We start from the raw sequence: 19,200 nt of genomic DNA on the forward strand, positions 1-19,200 counted from the left end.
ACATGTGAAAAAATATCACATTCAAAGAATCTGACCTATTAATGATATTCCTGAAATCCACATTTTTAAAATATAATTAACATGCTCATTATTTTTTATTAAGATTAATGTAAATAATAGAATTTAAGCTCAATAGCTTCCATGTCATATGACCTAAAGACTCCAAATCAGTACAGGACCATAGTACTTGTCTGCCTAGTCAGGACACACCTCTTTTTATACCATTTGAATACTTCACATATTTGTTTATAGATTTGTATTATGTAAATATTAGCATTTTAGCTCAATAGCTTCCAGGTCATGTGACCTAAAGATTTTAAATAATTTTTTTTAATGTAAATATTGGCATTTAAACGGTAATTTGTTGATGGTCCCTAAATGAAACCGCGGTAGTCCAGAGCGATGGGTCGGACTTTGAAGAAGCCGTTATCGCACACCTATCCCTGGGTGGAGACGGAGGAGGGTGCCGCTAGATCTGGAGCGGATGTCCAACCTGAAACTTCACCGCGGTTGAGCATGCCCAGTAAACTGACAAGAGAACTGTGTACTTTCCTGTCATTGTTTTGTGTAGAATTAACACAGTCAGTGTTTTGGCGTATATAACTTTATATATAAACACACATTCATCTCTATAAACCTTTATAAACACCCGCACAATAAGGACAGCATTTAAAGGCACCCTGTGCTCAGGTGAGTGTATTAACAGTGAACTTTAAATACACGCTAACAGCTATAGCTAGCAGCTACATACATATGCAGCATTTGTCGTTAACGTTTTTCTGAAATAAAGTTAAGTGAATATTCGACTTTTACCGTCAAGTATGTTCGCTACAGCGTCGTTTTACACCAGGCAGACGAGCGTTTTTTGACAACATTGAACACAGTTAATACAGGAAACGCCAGCGCTGCTAGCAAGTTAGCTTAGCTTAGCCACTAACTGTAAAACAGAGAGAGGGCAGTTGTTGTGCTTTTATGATACGGCAAAACCAGTTCTAGCTTCTTTGTGTTAGGTACATAATCCTAGCACACATATCAGAGTAATGTGTAATGCGAATGTATTTAGCGTCTATTGGTATTGGCTAAAAAAACAACAAATATAACTTTGCAGTTAGTCGACGAGGGCGTGTCCTCAGACTGTCAACAGAGCAGACATGCAGCAAGTTAGCAGCAGCAGCTCTGAAGGCGTTGTCATGTCATACTTGATAGTGTATTTTGTGGTTGTGTTTCTTTATTAATTTAGCCTTGATGCTCATGCTTGGCATGAATGAAATAAAAGTTAAATGAAAATGTGTTGTCAGCTTTATAGGATTGTGACAGTGCAGTCTTTTTGTCTGCAGCATGGCTGAATTGAAAGCTCTGGCTCCCTCTAAGCTGAAAGAGGAAATGGGAGATAGTTGTGCCACAGACTCGTCTGGCTCCCCCACCACCCGAGAGTGTGCCACCTGCCTGCAAAACTGGATCCACCCTGTACGTCTCCCATGCCGCCACGTCTTCTGTTTCTTGTGCGTGAAAGGGGCTTTCTTGCACAGCAAGCGTTGTCCCCTGTGCCGACAGGAAATCCCAGAGGACTTCCTGGATCGACCGGTTCTCCTTTCACCTGAGGAACTGAAGGCCGCAGCTGCTGGGATGAGCCAAAGTGGTGGGACGGGGAACGGTTCCCTTGGAGACCATGCGTGGTATTACGAAGGAAGCAATGGCTGGTGGCAGTACGATGAGAGGACAACCCGTGATCTGGAGGAGGCCTTTGCCAAGGGTCAGAAGAGAACAGAGATGCTCATAGCAGGGTTTCTGTATGTGGCTGACCTTGAGAAAATGGTGCAGTATCGCCAAAATGAACATGGCCGTAGGCGCAAGATAAAGCGGGATGCTGTGGATATCCCCAAGAAGGGTGTGGCAGGACTGAGGTTAGACCCTGAACCTGCAACCACCCCTGTTTTACCAGTTGAAACCGAACGTGTGAGCTCAGCTGATGGACTGGACACTGCAAGACAGTCTTCATCATTTGGAATGTTATCTCTACCCCCAGTTAGACCTCCAACACTCCTGGGCCGCCATTTCACTAGTCCTTTCACTCCGTCACTCTCAGCCTTAGACGAGTCTTTGTCTCGGCTTCAAATTAGCCAGCCAGAGGGAGAAGAAGTGGAAGGAGACGAGTTTGCGTCAAGCAACAGTGAGAGTGAGGACGACTGGGAAAGTGAGATAAGTCGAGCAGAATCAGTACCTCGGAGAAGGCCACTAAGAGAGAGCCAGCCAGCCAGAATACCTCCTAGAGGTGGACCCTCAAACTCTGCGCAGTCCTGATGGACAGTGCACTGTGACAGAAGTGTGACCGCAAATAACACAACCTAAACTCTTAATCAGTTCTGCAAAACACAAGTTAAATGTTTCTCTTTGTGGATCGTGGGCCAGTTCTGATTCTGAAAAACCTGTTTTCGTTGAAGGCACTTTTTTCTCCAGCCAGTTGATTGTAATCTTAGTTTTGTCAGCCTGTCTTTTCTTCCGAACTTGCAATGCTACAAAGATGATGAGCAGCAGCAATGACACGGCTCACAGTCGTGTACGTGGATTTTAAATTGCAAAATCATCCAAACGTCCGTGACGGCTCTGTCCTCTACTTAAAATCTGAGACTAGCTCATGGTCATCGTTGTTGTCCTCCATCTTTTTGTATAACAGTGGCACTGGTGCCATTCACAGCTCACATAGGGCGTAAGCATTTAAGCTGGATTTATATATTATAAAATATATATATCAAGCTTAAATGCCACTTGTGTACGAGACACAGAGGGTTAAAACTATTTTTCTGCTCTGCTGATTTGAAGAGTGAGAGAGTAAGTTTTAATTATGATTTAATTATTAAAAATATTAAAAAAAGGGGGTTTGTGTGTTTATGTGTTTAAGTGTACAAGTGTACAACACTCTGAGATGAAAGTTTTTCTTTTCAGTCTTGGTGTTGGTGTTTGATGTGAGAGGTGTGTTTGGTGTTGATCGGCTACTGGCAAAGCGGCTGGAAAGTATTGGGCTATATATATGTAGAGAGACACATTTGGATTTCTATTTCTTGTCATTGTACTGTCATCTTGATAGGGTTACTGTCAGAGCACTGACACAGACATGCAATTAAATGAGTCCGATCTGTCTTGTCCTTTTGATCCAGATTTGATTATTTTAATTGTAAAATTTTAGTCGTGGTGTCTCAGGTTGTCATGTCGCAGTTACCTAAAAGCTATCTGTCGTATGGCCCCTGTGGTTTTTGTCAAGTTATTAAACGTATTTATGATTTTAAAAACACATGCTGTCTAATTTATAATGCACAGTGAAGAATGCCCATTGGATTGTGGTCTGTGTCTTTTGGTTTGGAGTAATGTACATTTCGTTGAACTCCTGGTTTCCATGATGGGACAAGGTTACATTTCAGTTGTTTACAGCAACAACGTAACTGTTTTGTGTTTAACGTGACTGAACAAATAGCATAAAAAGTCTGCCTTTGGGGAACTCTAGCATTCAAAATGATAACAACAATATAACAACCACATATGCTTTTAAAATGCCAGTTATGTCAAATTATAATTTGTCTGCCTTCTGTGAAGTCTGAGTCTACTACTCTTCCTCACCCTTTCTGCATCGCAGTCAACTCTGTCCATGACACCATTATTCAGTCAACTCCACATACAAACTCATTTTCAGTGTGGATTTGATCGCTCTCAGGCGTGGCCAGCAGATGGCAGTGTAGGACGAGGGCTGCTGAGCAACGCTGCACTGCAACATTTTGGAAATATGGCAGTATAGTATCAGCCCAATACAATTCATTAAAAGACAGATAATCCTTTCGCTGTATGTAGAAGCCTTTTTTCCTGATAAGTTTGCTTCTAAACCTTTTGGATTTTGTCAGTATTAAGGATTTTTAGTTGTGAGTTTTAGACATCATGCAACAAAGAGAAAGTTGAAGAGTAATAATTAATGTGACAGGAATGGTTTACAGATGTTTAAATTATAATAATAGAAATATTCAGTGGAGGGCAGTTGTATGGACAGCTGTATGTACAGTTACAGTTAGTCGTAAACATTCTACTGCAGAATAAACTTGACCACAACGTCATGCTTAGCATGTCTATTGAGTTCTTGAATTTGGTTTATATATTTGCATTTGATATTTAACATTCTAAACCTCAAATTATGGACCATAAACACAACTCTATATATATGATATATGAAATCATATCACATGCTGCCTTGCTCTGTAGTTGACGCATTATTTTTGCTTTAAAAAAAGATTCACTGTATTACCATACATACAGTATAGATGTAGGTCATGGCCTTACTAGGCGTGCTATATAACCAGACATATTTAAATGTCATAAAAACTATCTGTATTTAGATTGATCGTGGTAGATGCTGTTGCAGTGCGTGCGTCTGTGTGTGTGTTGGTGTCATTAAGATGGCGCGACGACTTGTGGTCTTGGCGTCAGTGGGCACCAGCTGAACACACGGGCAGACGTATAGGAGACAGCACTTCTGTATGTTTTTAGCCACATCGCTGCACATTCAATCCCCCGCGCATGCTTTCACATCACGCTCAAATGAACTCTGTATCCAAACTCTTTACACTCCAGAAAATACACGCCCTGACTCCAAAATCCCTCTACAAATAGTCCTGTCATGCCATCCACATTTCTCATCACCTCTATAGGCCCACTGTTGTTGTGCGGATTATTAGTGACCTTGTTGTTTAGCGAGGTCCTAACCGGTGGCGTCCAAGTATGTGTGCTTATAAAGCCACTATTTTAAATCGCTGTGTTCAATATATAAGAGAGTCAAATATATTTACCAGTGAGTAATGTTGTGTTTACTTTTTTATGTAGGCTACAGTGCGTCATCACTATTTCTGACATTATTGCAGAGATTCACAGACGGGGTAACTCACTCGATGAGCCAGCGATGACTTCACTCCAACAGTAACCATCAACGACCTAACACCATAAGAGCCTATCAAGTGACACGTCTCACTAAGCCCGCTGCTACTGAACCATTTATAACGGTGACGTGTCACATCATTACTATGATGACTAATAAAATCATAAAGTTTATATTGTAGGTATTCTCGGTTTCTAAATACAGTACCGCACGCCTGTCTGCCTGCAGACATGGCGCACTCCATTCATTCATTCATGCTGCAACGATTTTCAACAAGCTATGTTTGGTCACTGAGTTAAAGTTGATGTCATTTTTTTTTACTACCTCTAGATTTCAATTCCATCTGTTTGACTAAATGAAGGATATGAATCTGTGAACTTTATGTAATGCAGGCCTTTGCCAGCACAGTCACACAAATGTCAATTCCGATAGTGATGAGAAGACGACCAGACTAAAAAGCTGTTTAGAAGAACTAGGTCACAATTTCTTCCCTTTTTTGGTCAATGTGCTGAATAAACCTGCTGTCATGAACTTTATGTCCACATCAGGGTGGAATATTCATTTCAGCCGAAGGAAGGAAGTTTTTGTGGTGGTCGTCAGTCTAAGTACAGGAGATAAAACACTCAATGTTGACTTCCATGTTTCTTGGGACGTCACAATGTGCTAAATTCCTGGAATTGTTGTCTCGCGGAGCTCCGCTTTGTCGGTAAAACATGCGAGATTGCTGGCGAGGTATCCAAAAACCAGAAGTGTGCAAAACGTTCTATTCTTGGCTCCACAGTGCAGCACAGAGTTCTACACAAACTTCCAGCATTCAAGGATTTATCTGTCCAGTGGATACATGTTATATATGACAGCAATGTGCCTGCTAGAGCCTGCAAATGATCACTTTTCCAAATGCTAACTGCTGTTAGCTCCCATTAGCCTCTGTGGCTGATGTCATTTCCTGTCCCTTAAGTTTCGTTTGACTTTACGTGTTGCCTTGGTGTTTTTAGTGATGATATATTATGAAATATGGCTGTTTCACCCATTTATTTCCACTTGGTCAAGTGAAGAATAAACTTAAAATCATTATGATACGGCTGTGTTTTGATAAAGAGTTGGATAAAAATCGTCCTGTTTTTTTTCATATTCATTTTCTTTTTGCAGGTTTTTTGTTCTAATTGACAGAAACACAGTGAAGTGAAGTGTAGGGCTTTTATTTTCTTTGAAGAAAGTTACTTTTATTTACATTTTTAAATCTCGACTTTCTCTGTTGTTGTGGGATCGTGACTTGTGTCATCAGTAAAAAAAACTGTATATTCGTTGGGTGAAGTGGCCCTTTAATTTACGAGTATAAAGGCAAAAAAGAGGCACATTGTGTATTCCCTCTAATACTTCATCAGTATATGTTTTTCTATATGTAAAGTATGTGTTGTTTCACTAGCCTGCCGCAGTGAAATCCATCACATAATGTTTCCAACTGTTGGCCTGTCATCTTATATCCTCTATATCTGTGTCTGAAGTTCTTAATCTGCAGTTTTTATTCCGTTTCGTCACTTTGATCCACCTCGTACCCCAACAGACGACTGTCGACGATCATTCACACACTGTTTGACATACGTGATTGAACGAGCGGTATTCGTTTTCAAGCTGTTGACATGATATTGCATCTTTGTATGAATGCCGCGCTATACTGCAATACGAGCTCCTGTGAGACATGTCTATTGCCCTATGGGGGCCCCTTCACGGTGGCTATCGGAGCCCAAAGTAGCTGCTTAATGTGCTTATTCCTCGAGTCGGCGTCGATCATCATCATCATCATCTTCCAAATGTTGCCTGGTTACTACGACGTGACAGTCACGCATTTGAGTGACAGTGGAGGCCTGATTGCGCGGCAGCACTAATGAGTCTCCTGGGTCATCTCCGGTCAGCGCAAAATGATGATTAGCGGAGAATTTTGGCTCCGATATTCTTGGCAATCGCGATGATCTCCTGACTCTGCATCACGACATCAAATGTATGTACTTTGGTTTGACATTTAGCGTTGCAATCTGATGCTAAATATGTATGGAAAACACCAATGTAGCGTTGTAGATGTACACTCTATTATTGGTGTCTGCAACTTTGTGTCTCTGAGCGTGTGCGAGGGGAGGGCCCCGCAGGTCAAGCTCGAGGCCACATAGTAGCTCCCTGCTGACTGATCCACCAAATCAAAATTAAAACTGGTCATTTGTCACGCGATAAATAGACCACGATAGTCACCTCTGCCAGGCAACACCAGCTCATCCCACGAGAACACCCCTTTCTTGTTTTGAAAGGGGAGCCTCACAGGTTGTCTTTCAAAGGAGGGGGGGGGGGGGGTGTATGGGCCCTGTTCTATTTTTAATGGAGAGGTCTGGAATTCTCCAGAACCCTTTAGGGTCCTCCCGGCTGTCCTTGATGGTACCATCTCGTGCACTCATCATCATCCGGCATTTGAGATATAATTCCAATGTATGGACGCAGACACACTGACAGTTCAGACGGGAAGACGAAGACAGACGGGGAGCTGGAGTGACCTCGTGATACTGATGTTCCATTCCACTTAGTGTAAAGTGGTTGAAAAAAGTGTAGAATGTGTAATAAACACGTGTATATATATATATATAAGTACACATGCGGTCAAACAGGGTCGACCAATGGATTTATAATTTTAACTGTCAGGCAATGAACAGCTTAGCAATCCATGTTGTGCTGTGGTTTAAGATTGGATTTAGTTATGAATGAATTTGACATGACTGACTTGCATAAATTCTGAGGTTCTTATTTATATTGGTGATGTTCAAAAGTTACTGGAGTAACAATTTTATATCTGGTTATCTGGGCCAGTCTGCCTGGATATGGGCAGTCATTAGGCGCTAAATTGTGCGCCCAAGAGTTTTCCTATCTTTTGCATCGCAAGGGCGTGTTTGTGTAGAGATAAAAGTGCTAAGTAGAACCATATAAGGTTCTTCGGCTTGTCCTCATAGGAGAACCCTTTTTGGTTCTACCTGGAACCCTTGGTGTTACCAAGAGCCCTTTTAAAACCCTTTATTCAGGAACGGGGTTTTAAAGGGTTCTCTGGATCAAAATGGTTCTTACTGGAACCATTGGTGTTAACCAAGAACCCTTGGAAAAACAAATGGTTCCAGGTAGAGCCTCAGCCCCTGTAGAAGAACACTTTTGGAACCCTTATTTCTAAGAGCGTAGCGAGAGAGCCTATGGTAAAGAGCTGTGTGCCCTAAAGGAACCGGAAAAAACTTGACCAGCACTTGGTGTACACTTGAATGCAGATTACACACATTATAGTCACGGACTGTAAAATGTGTAGCTGGTTTATTAAGATGTTACTTGTTTTTATGAAATTATTTTAGATGACTCCTATCGTCTTCTTCTTCATGTGAGACTGGTGGAGCAGTCAAAAAGGGAGGACATGATTATGGATCAGCCATTAATTGTCCTTTATCTGTATCAAAGTTGTTTCCTGAAACTCTTTAAGTACATTCATCACCAGCAGATGAGATCATTTGTTTCTGTGCAGTAGCCAATGCTCTCACAGGTGCATGTCCAACAGGGGGACAACCTTTTAAAAGGAGAAGAAAAAATGCAAACATAGTAGAACATAAAAGTACACTAAAATGCATGTCGTTTCAGACATGCAAACATCTTTGCTCCGTTAAATTTTAACAAGAGAAAATGTTGATGTATGTAGCGCAAAGACGAAGGACCTAGAAAACCCTGTAAAACAGCTCAGTTCCAGGTCGTCCGGTCCTTTTTTATGTTTGAACACTTTGAGCAGGGTGGTCCTGTCAGTCCCTCTATCCGCATTTTTTACGAGACACACTCGCACACACTCACACAAGTGGCTGTTAACTGTCTATTTTGAGTCCGTCGCAACTTACGCATGCTGAGGATTTCGGTGTAGACCTCCGAGCCCCAGCTCCAGTGAATGAAAGGCTTGTCCGGGCAGAGATGCTGCACGAGGGCAGGGGGCAGAGGGCAGAGGGCAGGGGACGGGTGGGGGGGGGACAGGTGTGTGCAGGCGTGAAAGACCCAGGAAGGAGTGTGAGATTCACACGTGTCTCAGACGGCCATGAAGACATTATGTCAACCACCAGAGGCTCATTCAGACAAATGTAGCACTTAATCCTCACTCATCTACAGATGATAGCGTATATCCAGCTTGTCATGAATAGAATTATAGACATCTGCCTAGCAACTAAGGCAGAGTCTGTCTCTGATTGGGAACTTTCATTATTCAGGGATAAATAAACCCAGCTATGTTCTTTATTTAAATCCAATAGTATTATATGATTGATGAGCAAATCAAAGAATAAATGTTGGTATTTTTTTATTTAAAAACATTTTAAATTCCAATACCTGAAAGTGTTTGTGTTGAATTGACAAATTACAATAGTAATTCTTAAATTGTGCTAAATTAATTATTACTAGTGCAGTGCCCGTAGGAAGTATGTATTCCTATAGTGGGAGCTGAAGAAAACTTTTCAGTTATGGTAATGCATGATAATGAATGTAAAGGCTAACATAATTAGATAGCAGAGGGCTGACAGTCACAACAGCTAGCTACGCTAATGCTAATCGAAAATGAAAACATTTGGAAACAGGTCCGCCAAGTTAGCCACAAAGTAGTAGCATGCTAATGAAAAATAAATATGTGCTTGCGTATTGGTGAATGGACACCGACTTCGTCGTTTCAGTATAACACCATGTTCTGTGGTGAACCGTGTGAAAATGTCTCACCCACCGTCTTCACTCCCACCTCCCCACTCCAGACAGCGCAGCTGCTGCTGATGAGCCGCTGCCTGCCTGGTGTAACGTGATAAATCAGTGAAAATTAAAATTCCTCCAACAAATTTGAAAATCGAGGATGCAAACCATCGGGCCATGCTCAACCCATATCCAAAGTCTTATGGCAATCTGACTAACGGTCAGCGAGCTATGCCTGTCACAGACAGACAGACTCGACTTGCTTTTTAGATAGATCTGTCATTGTATGCGTAGAGGTTTTAAATCGGTCTGGATTTTAACTGATAACACAAAAGTAAATGTGCCTGCTAGCTCTCCTCTTCTTCTGTTGTGTATAAGAACATACTTTCTTACTGAGCCTTATTCTGGGTTGGACTTGACAGGAAACAGTGACTATTCACCTGAATATTGAGTGAGTAGTCCTAATTTGGAAAGCTTTGTTATTTTGCTTTTGCTGCTATGGTGTGTCAAAAAAAAGGAAAAAGGTATTCCGTTCTTCATAGATGAGATTAGATTGAAATGTTGAACCGTATTCATACTGAAATCTTTGCTGGATTCACGTGTGCACATGGACGTGTCGGAGCTAACTCCAGGATTGCTGCCACTCCAATTTACAGACGTGCATGCACACATTTAAGCACTCGCAGTACTGTGACTCAAGCGAAAGGGCACATCAGCGCTCTCAGCGTGATCAAAGTGATGAGGAGAGATGCTGCTCATTCCAAGATGCCACAAATAAAGGCACATCAGTATGTACAGACTGTGGTGCATCTTCATGGGCAATGTGTGCAAAAACACAACCTGTAATAGAGGTTATGTAAAAGTCTTTGGGTAGGGTGTTTACCTCCTGTGAGGTTGGAGAGGTTGGTGCTGAGGACTTGGTCTGTTGACTCCAGAGGAGCCATGGCTACAGCTCAGCTGTCTGTTCTTGTGTTCCCTTTCTTCCTTCTCTCTGTCATCTGTCTGTCTTTGCTTTCATGAATAGCACATCCAGTGAAGAACATGCTGTGCCCAGCTCTGTCCCACTGTGGTCTCTCTAAGACAAGTATGGGAATGTGAATTTAAGGGTTTGAGTGGGTAAACACGGGTCATGCGGTTGGTGGAGTGATTGGCACTCTTGCCTTTGTAGCCTGAAGACCCGAGTCTGCATGTTCTACCCAATGCGTTGGTTTTTTCCTGGTTCTCTGGAGGGGATTAGACAAATTGGACACTCTAAATCACAGATGTCAAACTCAAACTCACATCCGGCCTGCCATGCAGTTGTATCTGGCCCGCAAGTTAATACCTCTATATACGGTCGGCATAGTGGTTAGCGCTCTTGCTTTTGGAGCAAGAAGACCTGGGTTTGAGCCCCGGTTGGATCAAGGGCCTTCCTGCATGGAGTTTGCATGTTCTCCCCGTTTGTGAGTGTGGGTGTGCTCCGGCTTCCTCACGCAGTCCAAAAACATGCGGGAATGGGAATTTAAGGGTTTGAGTGGTAAACATGGTACATGCGTTGATGTAGTGATTGGCACTCTTGCCTTTGTGTCCGAGTTTGCATGTTCAACCCGTGCTGTTAGAGAGGGCATTAGAGACATTAGACTAGAGAATCTGGCGTGCCGTGCAGTTGTATTCGGCCTGCGAGTCAATGTCTCTGCCGCTTCTCAAGTTACCTCGCCAGTAAAATAAATAAACAAATGAAATAACCACTACGCCACACGGTTGGCGTATTGGTTAGCGCTCTTGCCTTTGCAGCAAGAAAACCCGGGTTCGATCCCCGGTTCGAACAAGGGCCGTTTTTCACGCATGAGTGAATGGTTGGTTGGTCTCTGTATGTGGCCCTGTGATGGACTGGCGAACTGTCCAGGGTATACCCCGCCTATCGCCCTATGTCAGCTGAGATAGGCACAGTACCCCCCAGCGACCCTCCAGTGGAGGATAAAGCGGTAGATGATCGATGGATAGAAATTATATGTGGACTTTAAAAGCAATCTGTTTTAGGTTTATACATCTAGTAGAAATGATTGAGTGATCGAGTTCAGCAAATTATTAGCTACGATACATGCGACTACAGGCCTTTATGTGCGGTTCTACGACTGAAATAAAGCAGAAGAAACCAGGCAAGACGGATGGAAATGGACAATGGAAAATGGACTTTTTGTTATTTGACATCATTTGGCCCTCGACTTGGACTCTTGGACTTGAGTTTGACACCCCAGTTGTGGTGGATAAAGCGGTAGAAGATGAGCGAGTGAGTAAGTGAGTGGGTAAACGCATCAATGTCTTCCAAAAGAGTTAGCGAGGGCCTGAGTGGAACAGAGGAGTGATGGCCAGTGAGACGCCTTGTTAAAATACTCAAGGAGGTGGCAACCTGTAAGATGGGCTCTCATTTACACACACACACACACACACACCTTTCTATATGAGGACACTCGTACCCTTAAGCACCTCCATTAAATGCCGTACCTAATGCAAACTTCACTCTAACCTTTTGAGAGAAGGAGGAGAAACAGACTAGATCAGGGAAGAAAATATAAAAAAAACGAGTAAATTAACTAACTGACAGAACTGTTGCAAGGACAAAAATGTGATTTAAATTCCTAATTTGAACATTTTCATTTGATATTACGTATATAATATTTGATTGGGAGACAGTAATAAGTAAAAAGATAAAAGAAACAGTGGTCGAGAGACAGTGGGAGGAACCAATGGCCCCCTCCCACTCTTTATTAATACCCCCCAAAGACAGCGGGCTAAGATTTCTGGCACCAAAACACACGTCACGCTTGCTATTTCCAGTCCGATGTGCAACATAGCACCGAGAGGTTGGGTGACAGGGCTGAGGCATCATGGGACCACGGGACTTCCGTACACTCATCCCCAGCCTTTACATGACAATTCACACTTTGGCCACCTCTGCCAGAGAGGGTTTGTGTGCGGTTGTGTGAGCTTGGCACGGTGTGCACATGTATATACAACATGTATAAATCAGAATTGAGAGACACTGATCATGGCTATCCTAGTAATGATGGATAAGACATTTGCTCCTGTACAAAACTGTGCAATGTCAATATGTTAATAACATAATTAAATCTTCGTAATCCCTGTAAGTGACGGCATAATAGAGCACAGCCTGTACATTGTCACATGTCACAACTGACGTGTTGAAGTTCACAAACTGTTAGCTCTTTAGCCGTCACTGTGTTGGCATGCAGGCAAAGTTGCTGGTGTCAAATATCCATAGCATAGATGTGTGGCATGCAGTAAATCATCAACACCCTGAAATGTGAGATATCGATAATAGACCAGAACAATGCGACTCTACAACGGAAAGAAAGAGTCTTTATGTCGAAGCACAAAGTCATATTTATTACCAAGGGACAAAAAAAAAAAGACATTAAAGGCATATCATAGTCATCTGTCACAGCTGTTATTTAAACATTTTAAATATATTACTTTGACAATATGATACAATAAAACACGCTGTTGCTGACACACGGTTGAAAATGAATCCACTCCCACTGGTTGAATAATGATTCAACATGGCAAGCATGAACATTTAACACATGCACCCTCAGTCTGGGGCCGCATGCTAAATCTCTCTGTACAGAAAACCAAGTGAAATGAAATACAAATTTAAAAAAATAAATAAAAGAATAAAAGTGGATAAAGTGGAGGGGGGGGGGGGGTAAAGAAGCAAAAGGCCACAGCAACACTGGAGAATGTAGTCGACGTGTTTTTGTCTTGAACACGACATTAAGATTAAATTAAGCACTTTTGTACCACTCTCTGAAATCTTTTTACCAAAACAGTCCTTATTATTTACATGAGGGTGTTGGGTGGAAACCCTGGCAGCGGGTTTCCCTGGGAAAGGGATCAAGCTTTACTGAGATGGGGGAGAACATCACATAATGACAGTCTCAGGCTGAAGAGAGTAGGAGATGAAAGGTCGGTGCTTCGTGGCCGGACTTTGGGCTCTGGTCATGGGACTTGGGGGACGATGCATCGGCCCAGATGGGGCAGTGATTCTGGCAGTCGGGGTGCGGCTGGCCCATCTGGATGGAGGTCGCTGGTTGGCTGGCCGTGCTGGACGAGAGAAGTTCCTCTTAGAGGACATCTCGTCTGGATTCACCTGGACAGAAACATGAATTTGTTGTTTTTACTTTGAGACAAAGCTCCTGATGTTTGACTTGAAATAAAATGATGAAGCAGAAAAGAACCTACCAGCTGTGGCTCCTGTCTGTAGGCCCTGTGACCCGTTTTGGGACTGGAGCTGAACTCGTGATGGATGTCCAGCATGTCCAGCAGCTCAATAAGTCCTTCATCCCTCACTCGGCCACAATCCTGTCCTACTGACCCGCCCCTCTGACTCCTCTGAGCTCCAGAGGAAGCACTCGACACCCTGTAGTCCATTTTGGGCTCCACATGTTGGGGCGCTGTCTTCCTTCCTGCATCTTTGTCCGCAACACTGTTCGTCCTGGGTCTAATCTTTGGACTCCCTGCCACCTGTGATCTCCTATGGGGCTGCTGGGGGCTGGGCTGAGAGCCTTTAGAACCGCCGTATCCTCCTCTCTGGTCTTTGTGGTTCTGTCGACCAGGGTCCACTAACCCCCATTCTTGGCAGGGCTCTAACTCCGCTGTCATCACATCACAATCTGCTTGGCATTTGTTGCTAGAGATACGCACGGGCGCCCTGCCGGCGACTGCAGCGGCTCCTACAGCTCTGCGCTGACAGCTCGGGGTGGGGCACTTTGGCTCCGGGGCCAAACCCTGATGGGTCACCACTCCTGTTTCAGTGAGCGTTTTGCCCTCGTTTTCCTGCAGCATGGCTCCAAACTTCCTGAGGACAGAGGGGCTGTTGCACAGTCTGTCGCCGAGGACGCCCGGACTGAAGCACTTCCTGTCCGAAGCGGGAGATTCGGCGGTCGTAGCTGGGAGCTGGGACCGTGACTGTGCACTCGGAGCATCCCTTTGTCCCAGCGGGGGCTTGGCACCCGTGTTCTCTTTGTTGGGGGAACTCTCTCTGCGGGGGGAGCTCCTTGTGTGTGACACTTGGTTCTTCTTGTTTTCAGTCTCCTCCAAACTGCCCAGAAGCTGCTCAAGACCAAGTCTAGTTGACATAGAAAATACAAATGATGAATACACAAAATAGACATAGTCATTTTATGACCACGTGCCTTTGAGGATAAACCACTTACCTCTCATTTTGGTATCTTCTCCTCAGGTCATCCTGGTGTGAAGGGATGTCCTGACTCACCTTGACTGTGTCGCTGAAGTGCTAAGAGAGAAGGTAAAACAATAATTATTGGAAAAATAGTCCTCATTATCTGCTTACATCACATTCTTCCAATCTACTTCAGTGTTGCAGGGACAGGAATGTTCAAGAGTTGAGCGAACGTATGTAAAAACTCTGATCTGGTAACTTGTCTGTGTAGGCAGACTCGAAGGAACCAGCGTACCGTAATCAATATGTTTCTGCCTGAACCCCTTATATCTGGTTTCTTCAGATGTGGAGGCCTAAGGCCGGGGGGGGAAATGAGCAGAATCGATTTGGCTCCACTCACCACATGGCGATCTCCATTGTGCTTGCGGTTCATTTGCTTCCTCGCTCCCAAATAATCCTGGAGTAAGTCTCCAATCTCCGAGACGCTGTTGCCGTGACAGTAACCGTAGCCGTTCTGATGACTCGCGGGGTAGCTGTACCCGCTGGGGTTGTAGTTGCAGCCGTTGCTGTAGTGACGCGGCGCGGGCAACGCTCCGGAGTGGTTGTTGCCGTGATGACCGGGCACGAAATGTCCATTGCTATGGTGACCCAGGCCATAATCCAGCTCGCCTCCGTCTTTCTGATTGTCGGTGGCGATATCGTTTGCTCCTCTGCGGGCCTGAACGTCATTGTACAGCTGGAGAATGAAAAGGAAACAAAAGTTGAGCGACAGCCGGCTGGTTAGTCGTGACGGCATAATGACTGCACAACCTAATTTGCACTCATGATCAGCACATGCTCTTCTGTATCCCATCATAACCTTTGATACTTGAGTCACAGACTCCGTTTGTGTCTGTCGGCACGTCACAGTTAAATGAGCTTGTTAACATTTTGTCCGTGTTATTGTTCTAACAAGGCCCCAGGGTTGAGTAGCTGGCAGTCATGCAGCACACGCGCAAACAGACACACACACACACGTGAAGTGCACATACAGTTTACATAACCGGGGAACAAAACCATTAGCCTGTTGGCACACTGCAGCATTCCATGCGACACCGAACGGTGTCATGTTAAACTAAAGTCTTTCAATGAACCATGGTGATTTTACACACAAAAAATAGGCCACTGAGTTGTTAAGCAGCAATCAATAAGAGACATAGTGACATATTTCACTTATAAGAGGCTTCACACACACTAACATTACACTACTTCACTACCATCTACTTGACCGTGCATTTCATCTTTTACCTCTTCGATTTTCCTCTGAATGTCCTGCAGCTGGTCCTCCCACTCCTGCATCTCAGAGTCGAAGTTGTCCATCAGCTCTGGCCTCTCCTGTCCCCAGCCCTGGCCTCTGTGCTCCAACCCACGCTCCAGATCGATGGCTGCCATGACGCTAGGCTGCTAAATGTCCAGAGGCCTGTTTTGAAAGGCAATTTCCAACCCCTCCCTGTTCTTTTCCTCTTGTTTCACTCTGCAGTCACAGGTCACAGCGGGGTTAGGAGCGAGCGGTGGAAAGGATTGATGACCTTGACACACTATAGAGACAAATACATGGAAGAGAGATGAATAGGGTTGTTAAGCATAGACGAGCAATCCAGCCAAATTATATATTTTTTTCACTTCACTTAAAACTGCTTAATTAACTCGTCGGACACTTTCTGCTCCCATAAAGGTCAGATATTTACGGCCTTCTCCTTTCGCATTCTTGTCTAAAACTCACAGCCTACCTATGCAGCACGTGTGGACAAGACTGCAGCATGACAGCGAGTGTTCTAGCACTGTAACCTCCCAGCCTGCCTCTGTGCGCCTTGTGACTCACACAAGGGGAAGAAAAAAAATAAAAATAAAAATGCCAAGCATTTAACAGGAGGAGGGGGTGGGGTGGGTGGTCATCTTCTTGGAACCTGACCCAGCGCTGGACACATGGCATGAGTTGGGTTATGTGTGAACCCTTGCAGTGGTTACCTTCTAATACCATGTACCGTTAAAAGTTCACACCACTTGGATTTCTTTTTAAGGACAAGGAGATGTCCAAAACAATACTTCTTCTCTGCTTTTCTGTGTTAAGTAATACACCTCAATTAGCAAAACGAACTTGCCATTTCAATGTTGTTGTCACGGGTAACCAGAATCGGTTTAAAAAGCAGTATTGAAACTCAAAAATTGTCCAAACAGCAGCACTAATAACTCAAACTCAATATGTACAGCGCAGGAGCTTTGTCGTCACTGTTGTTGACATCCCTGTACATGACAAGCATCCAAGTCGAAAATGCCTGAACGTATCAGTCACTTCCCTCCCGCCTGTAAAGAGATATTAATAATCTAGTAACTATGCATAGTAACCTGGCTGCTTTTACTTGTTCTTGTGCGTGTGGGACAGGGACAGAAAGGCAGTGGGAATGTTCCATCAGACACAAATTAGATAACAAAAATAAATAAATGACTTTAACCACAACAGATTTGACTCAAGGCTGTAATCGTTTTTTTGATTCTCTATTTCATTTAAATCATCCAATAGGTAACAGATAATAATAAAAAACAGTCTATATTAGAGCAGCTCTTACCTTATCCTACAAACAAGTTTCCCCTCTGCTCTCCTGTATTAAATCCTTGGCTACTTGTTGTGAGCTCTGGCCTCTCCAACACATCCACTCCTCCAGTCAGGCAGATCGTTAAATCCCCTCGCTCTCTCTCTCTGTCCTCTGCCGTGTTACGTAAATCTTTTTTAAAGTGCCCCCCTTGTCCTTCGTCACACCTCGGGTTTTGTCGAGGTTAAGTCAGGAGCGTTGGGCTAAAGGGTAAACAACTTCTGTTCCAGGCGGGGTACCCGCGCCTTTATACCGCTCCCCTGTGTTTACTCTGGGGGGGGGGGGGGGTGCGCCGGTGCGCCATTGGAGCCGGGATCAAATTTATTCCATCATTTGAAGTCTCCATGGGGGCAACTGTCGTCACCAGCATCCTGGCTATAATTACCTGGGCTCACGGAGAGAGAGGGAAAGTGTTTACAAAGCTATTTCAGCTGCTGCGCTTTCTCAGCCAATGGGCTTCTCTGTTGCTACTCTGCTTTAGGATGCTCGGGCAGATTTCGCCTTGTGACCACGGCCCTGCTGTTAATCATTTTTTCCAAAGCCATGCAAAATAGGTGTGTGTGTGTGTGTGTGTGACACAGCGTGTAATAATGTGTCACAGTCGACATCTATATGTGATAGTCATGGGACGGAGGTGACCAGGTGGGTGAATGCCTGGCATTTATGAATCATTTTAAAAAGTCTTTTGACATTTATTTATCTATGTGTGTGTGTGTGTGTGTGTATTGGAAAGTGATACATGTGTTATCTAATCCACACAGGCTTTGCACATCTTATGCTGCAAATGTGCAAAAGAGCAAAATGTGTGAAATCTCATACAAATGTCCTGGCCTGGAGTAACCTGAACCTGTGACTGTGTTCCTGCTGTGTGTCTCAGGACAGTTGCTACTGTTCATCTGCCACACCATCAAATACTAATCAGGGATCGCGTTGGGTGGGGAATTTTTGGGCGACCGGACAAGATCTGACACTTGGCACTCGGCGCTATCACGAGAATTCCTTCCAGCTCCACCGTTCCGTACGTGCACCTGTCGCGTTCCCTAATGCGCGGCAAAGCCTTCGAGGAGTTAAGGAGCGCGATGAAAAACAAACTTTACCCTCACTTCACCTTGAGGCAGCAGCAGCAGCAGCAACAACAACAACAACAACACGATGTCACAGTAAGTGTTGTTCTAAAGGAGAGGGGAATAACTGCTGTCATAACATAAGGGAATATTTTTAGCAGGGGTTAAACTAAAGTAATAAACAGTGTTTTCTACCTTGTTATGTAACTTCAAAGCTCAGTATGGACCTCGTGTGACCCCTGCATTTCTATATTTGTGTAAAGACATTGCAGCATTTTCGTCATCTGGCCACTTTATTTTTGTTGACCTCTTGAAGCCAAATATTCTTCGTAAATCTGGCTTTGTCCAAATTTCCAAAAATGTAAATGTAAAACTAATGTAAATGTATGTTTTTGATAGGGATAGTCCGATTATTATTGGCGCTGATGTTCGGTATTTTGAAGCAAATCGGCATTTGCCGAATGTGATACATTTAAGAACCACAGATGTAAATAAACGATATTATAAATGAGTTTTACACTCACCTTCTCAAGGGACTGATGCAGACAGCAATGTGTTATGGGTAATGGAGTCTCCAGTGTTGAACCTGGCCGCGGGTCCTTGAAAGTAAGTGCAGCTGAGGCAAGTGCGGAGTATTTTTTTCCGTCCTGTGCTTTGGGTTACCTTGGCGACAAATGATGTGGG

At 43.8% G+C, this 19,200-nt stretch overlaps 2 protein-coding genes across 2 annotated transcripts; one reads left to right on the plus strand and one right to left on the minus strand.

Annotated features, from left to right (window-relative positions):
- Positions 1-560: 560 nt before the first annotated feature.
- LOC310935146 (E3 ubiquitin-protein ligase rnf146-like) lies at positions 561-2,691 on the plus strand. Its single transcript, XM_083898989.1, is given in 3 exon segments — positions 561-690; positions 1,338-2,291; positions 2,293-2,691. Coding segments are annotated over 2 exon segments (990 nt in total). The 5' UTR covers positions 561-690; position 1,338; the 3' UTR covers positions 2,330-2,691.
- Positions 2,692-12,980: 10,289 nt separating this feature from the next.
- On the minus strand, positions 12,981-17,661 carry LOC310935302 (uncharacterized protein). Its single transcript, XM_083899168.1, has 6 exons — positions 17,429-17,661; positions 16,110-16,399; positions 15,223-15,558; positions 14,857-14,936; positions 13,883-14,768; positions 12,981-13,790 (listed from the first exon to the last, which is right to left on the minus strand). Exons 2-6 carry the CDS (start codon positions 16,251-16,253, stop codon positions 13,563-13,565), a joined length of 1,674 nt encoding a protein of 557 aa, XP_083755294.1. The 5' UTR covers positions 16,254-16,399; positions 17,429-17,661; the 3' UTR covers positions 12,981-13,562.
- Positions 17,662-19,200: the final 1,539 nt, after the last annotated feature.

This window comes from Microchirus variegatus (assembly GCF_963457635.1).
Source record: "Microchirus variegatus genome assembly, chromosome: 12".
Lineage (NCBI taxonomy): Eukaryota > Metazoa > Chordata > Actinopteri > Pleuronectiformes > Soleidae > Microchirus > Microchirus variegatus.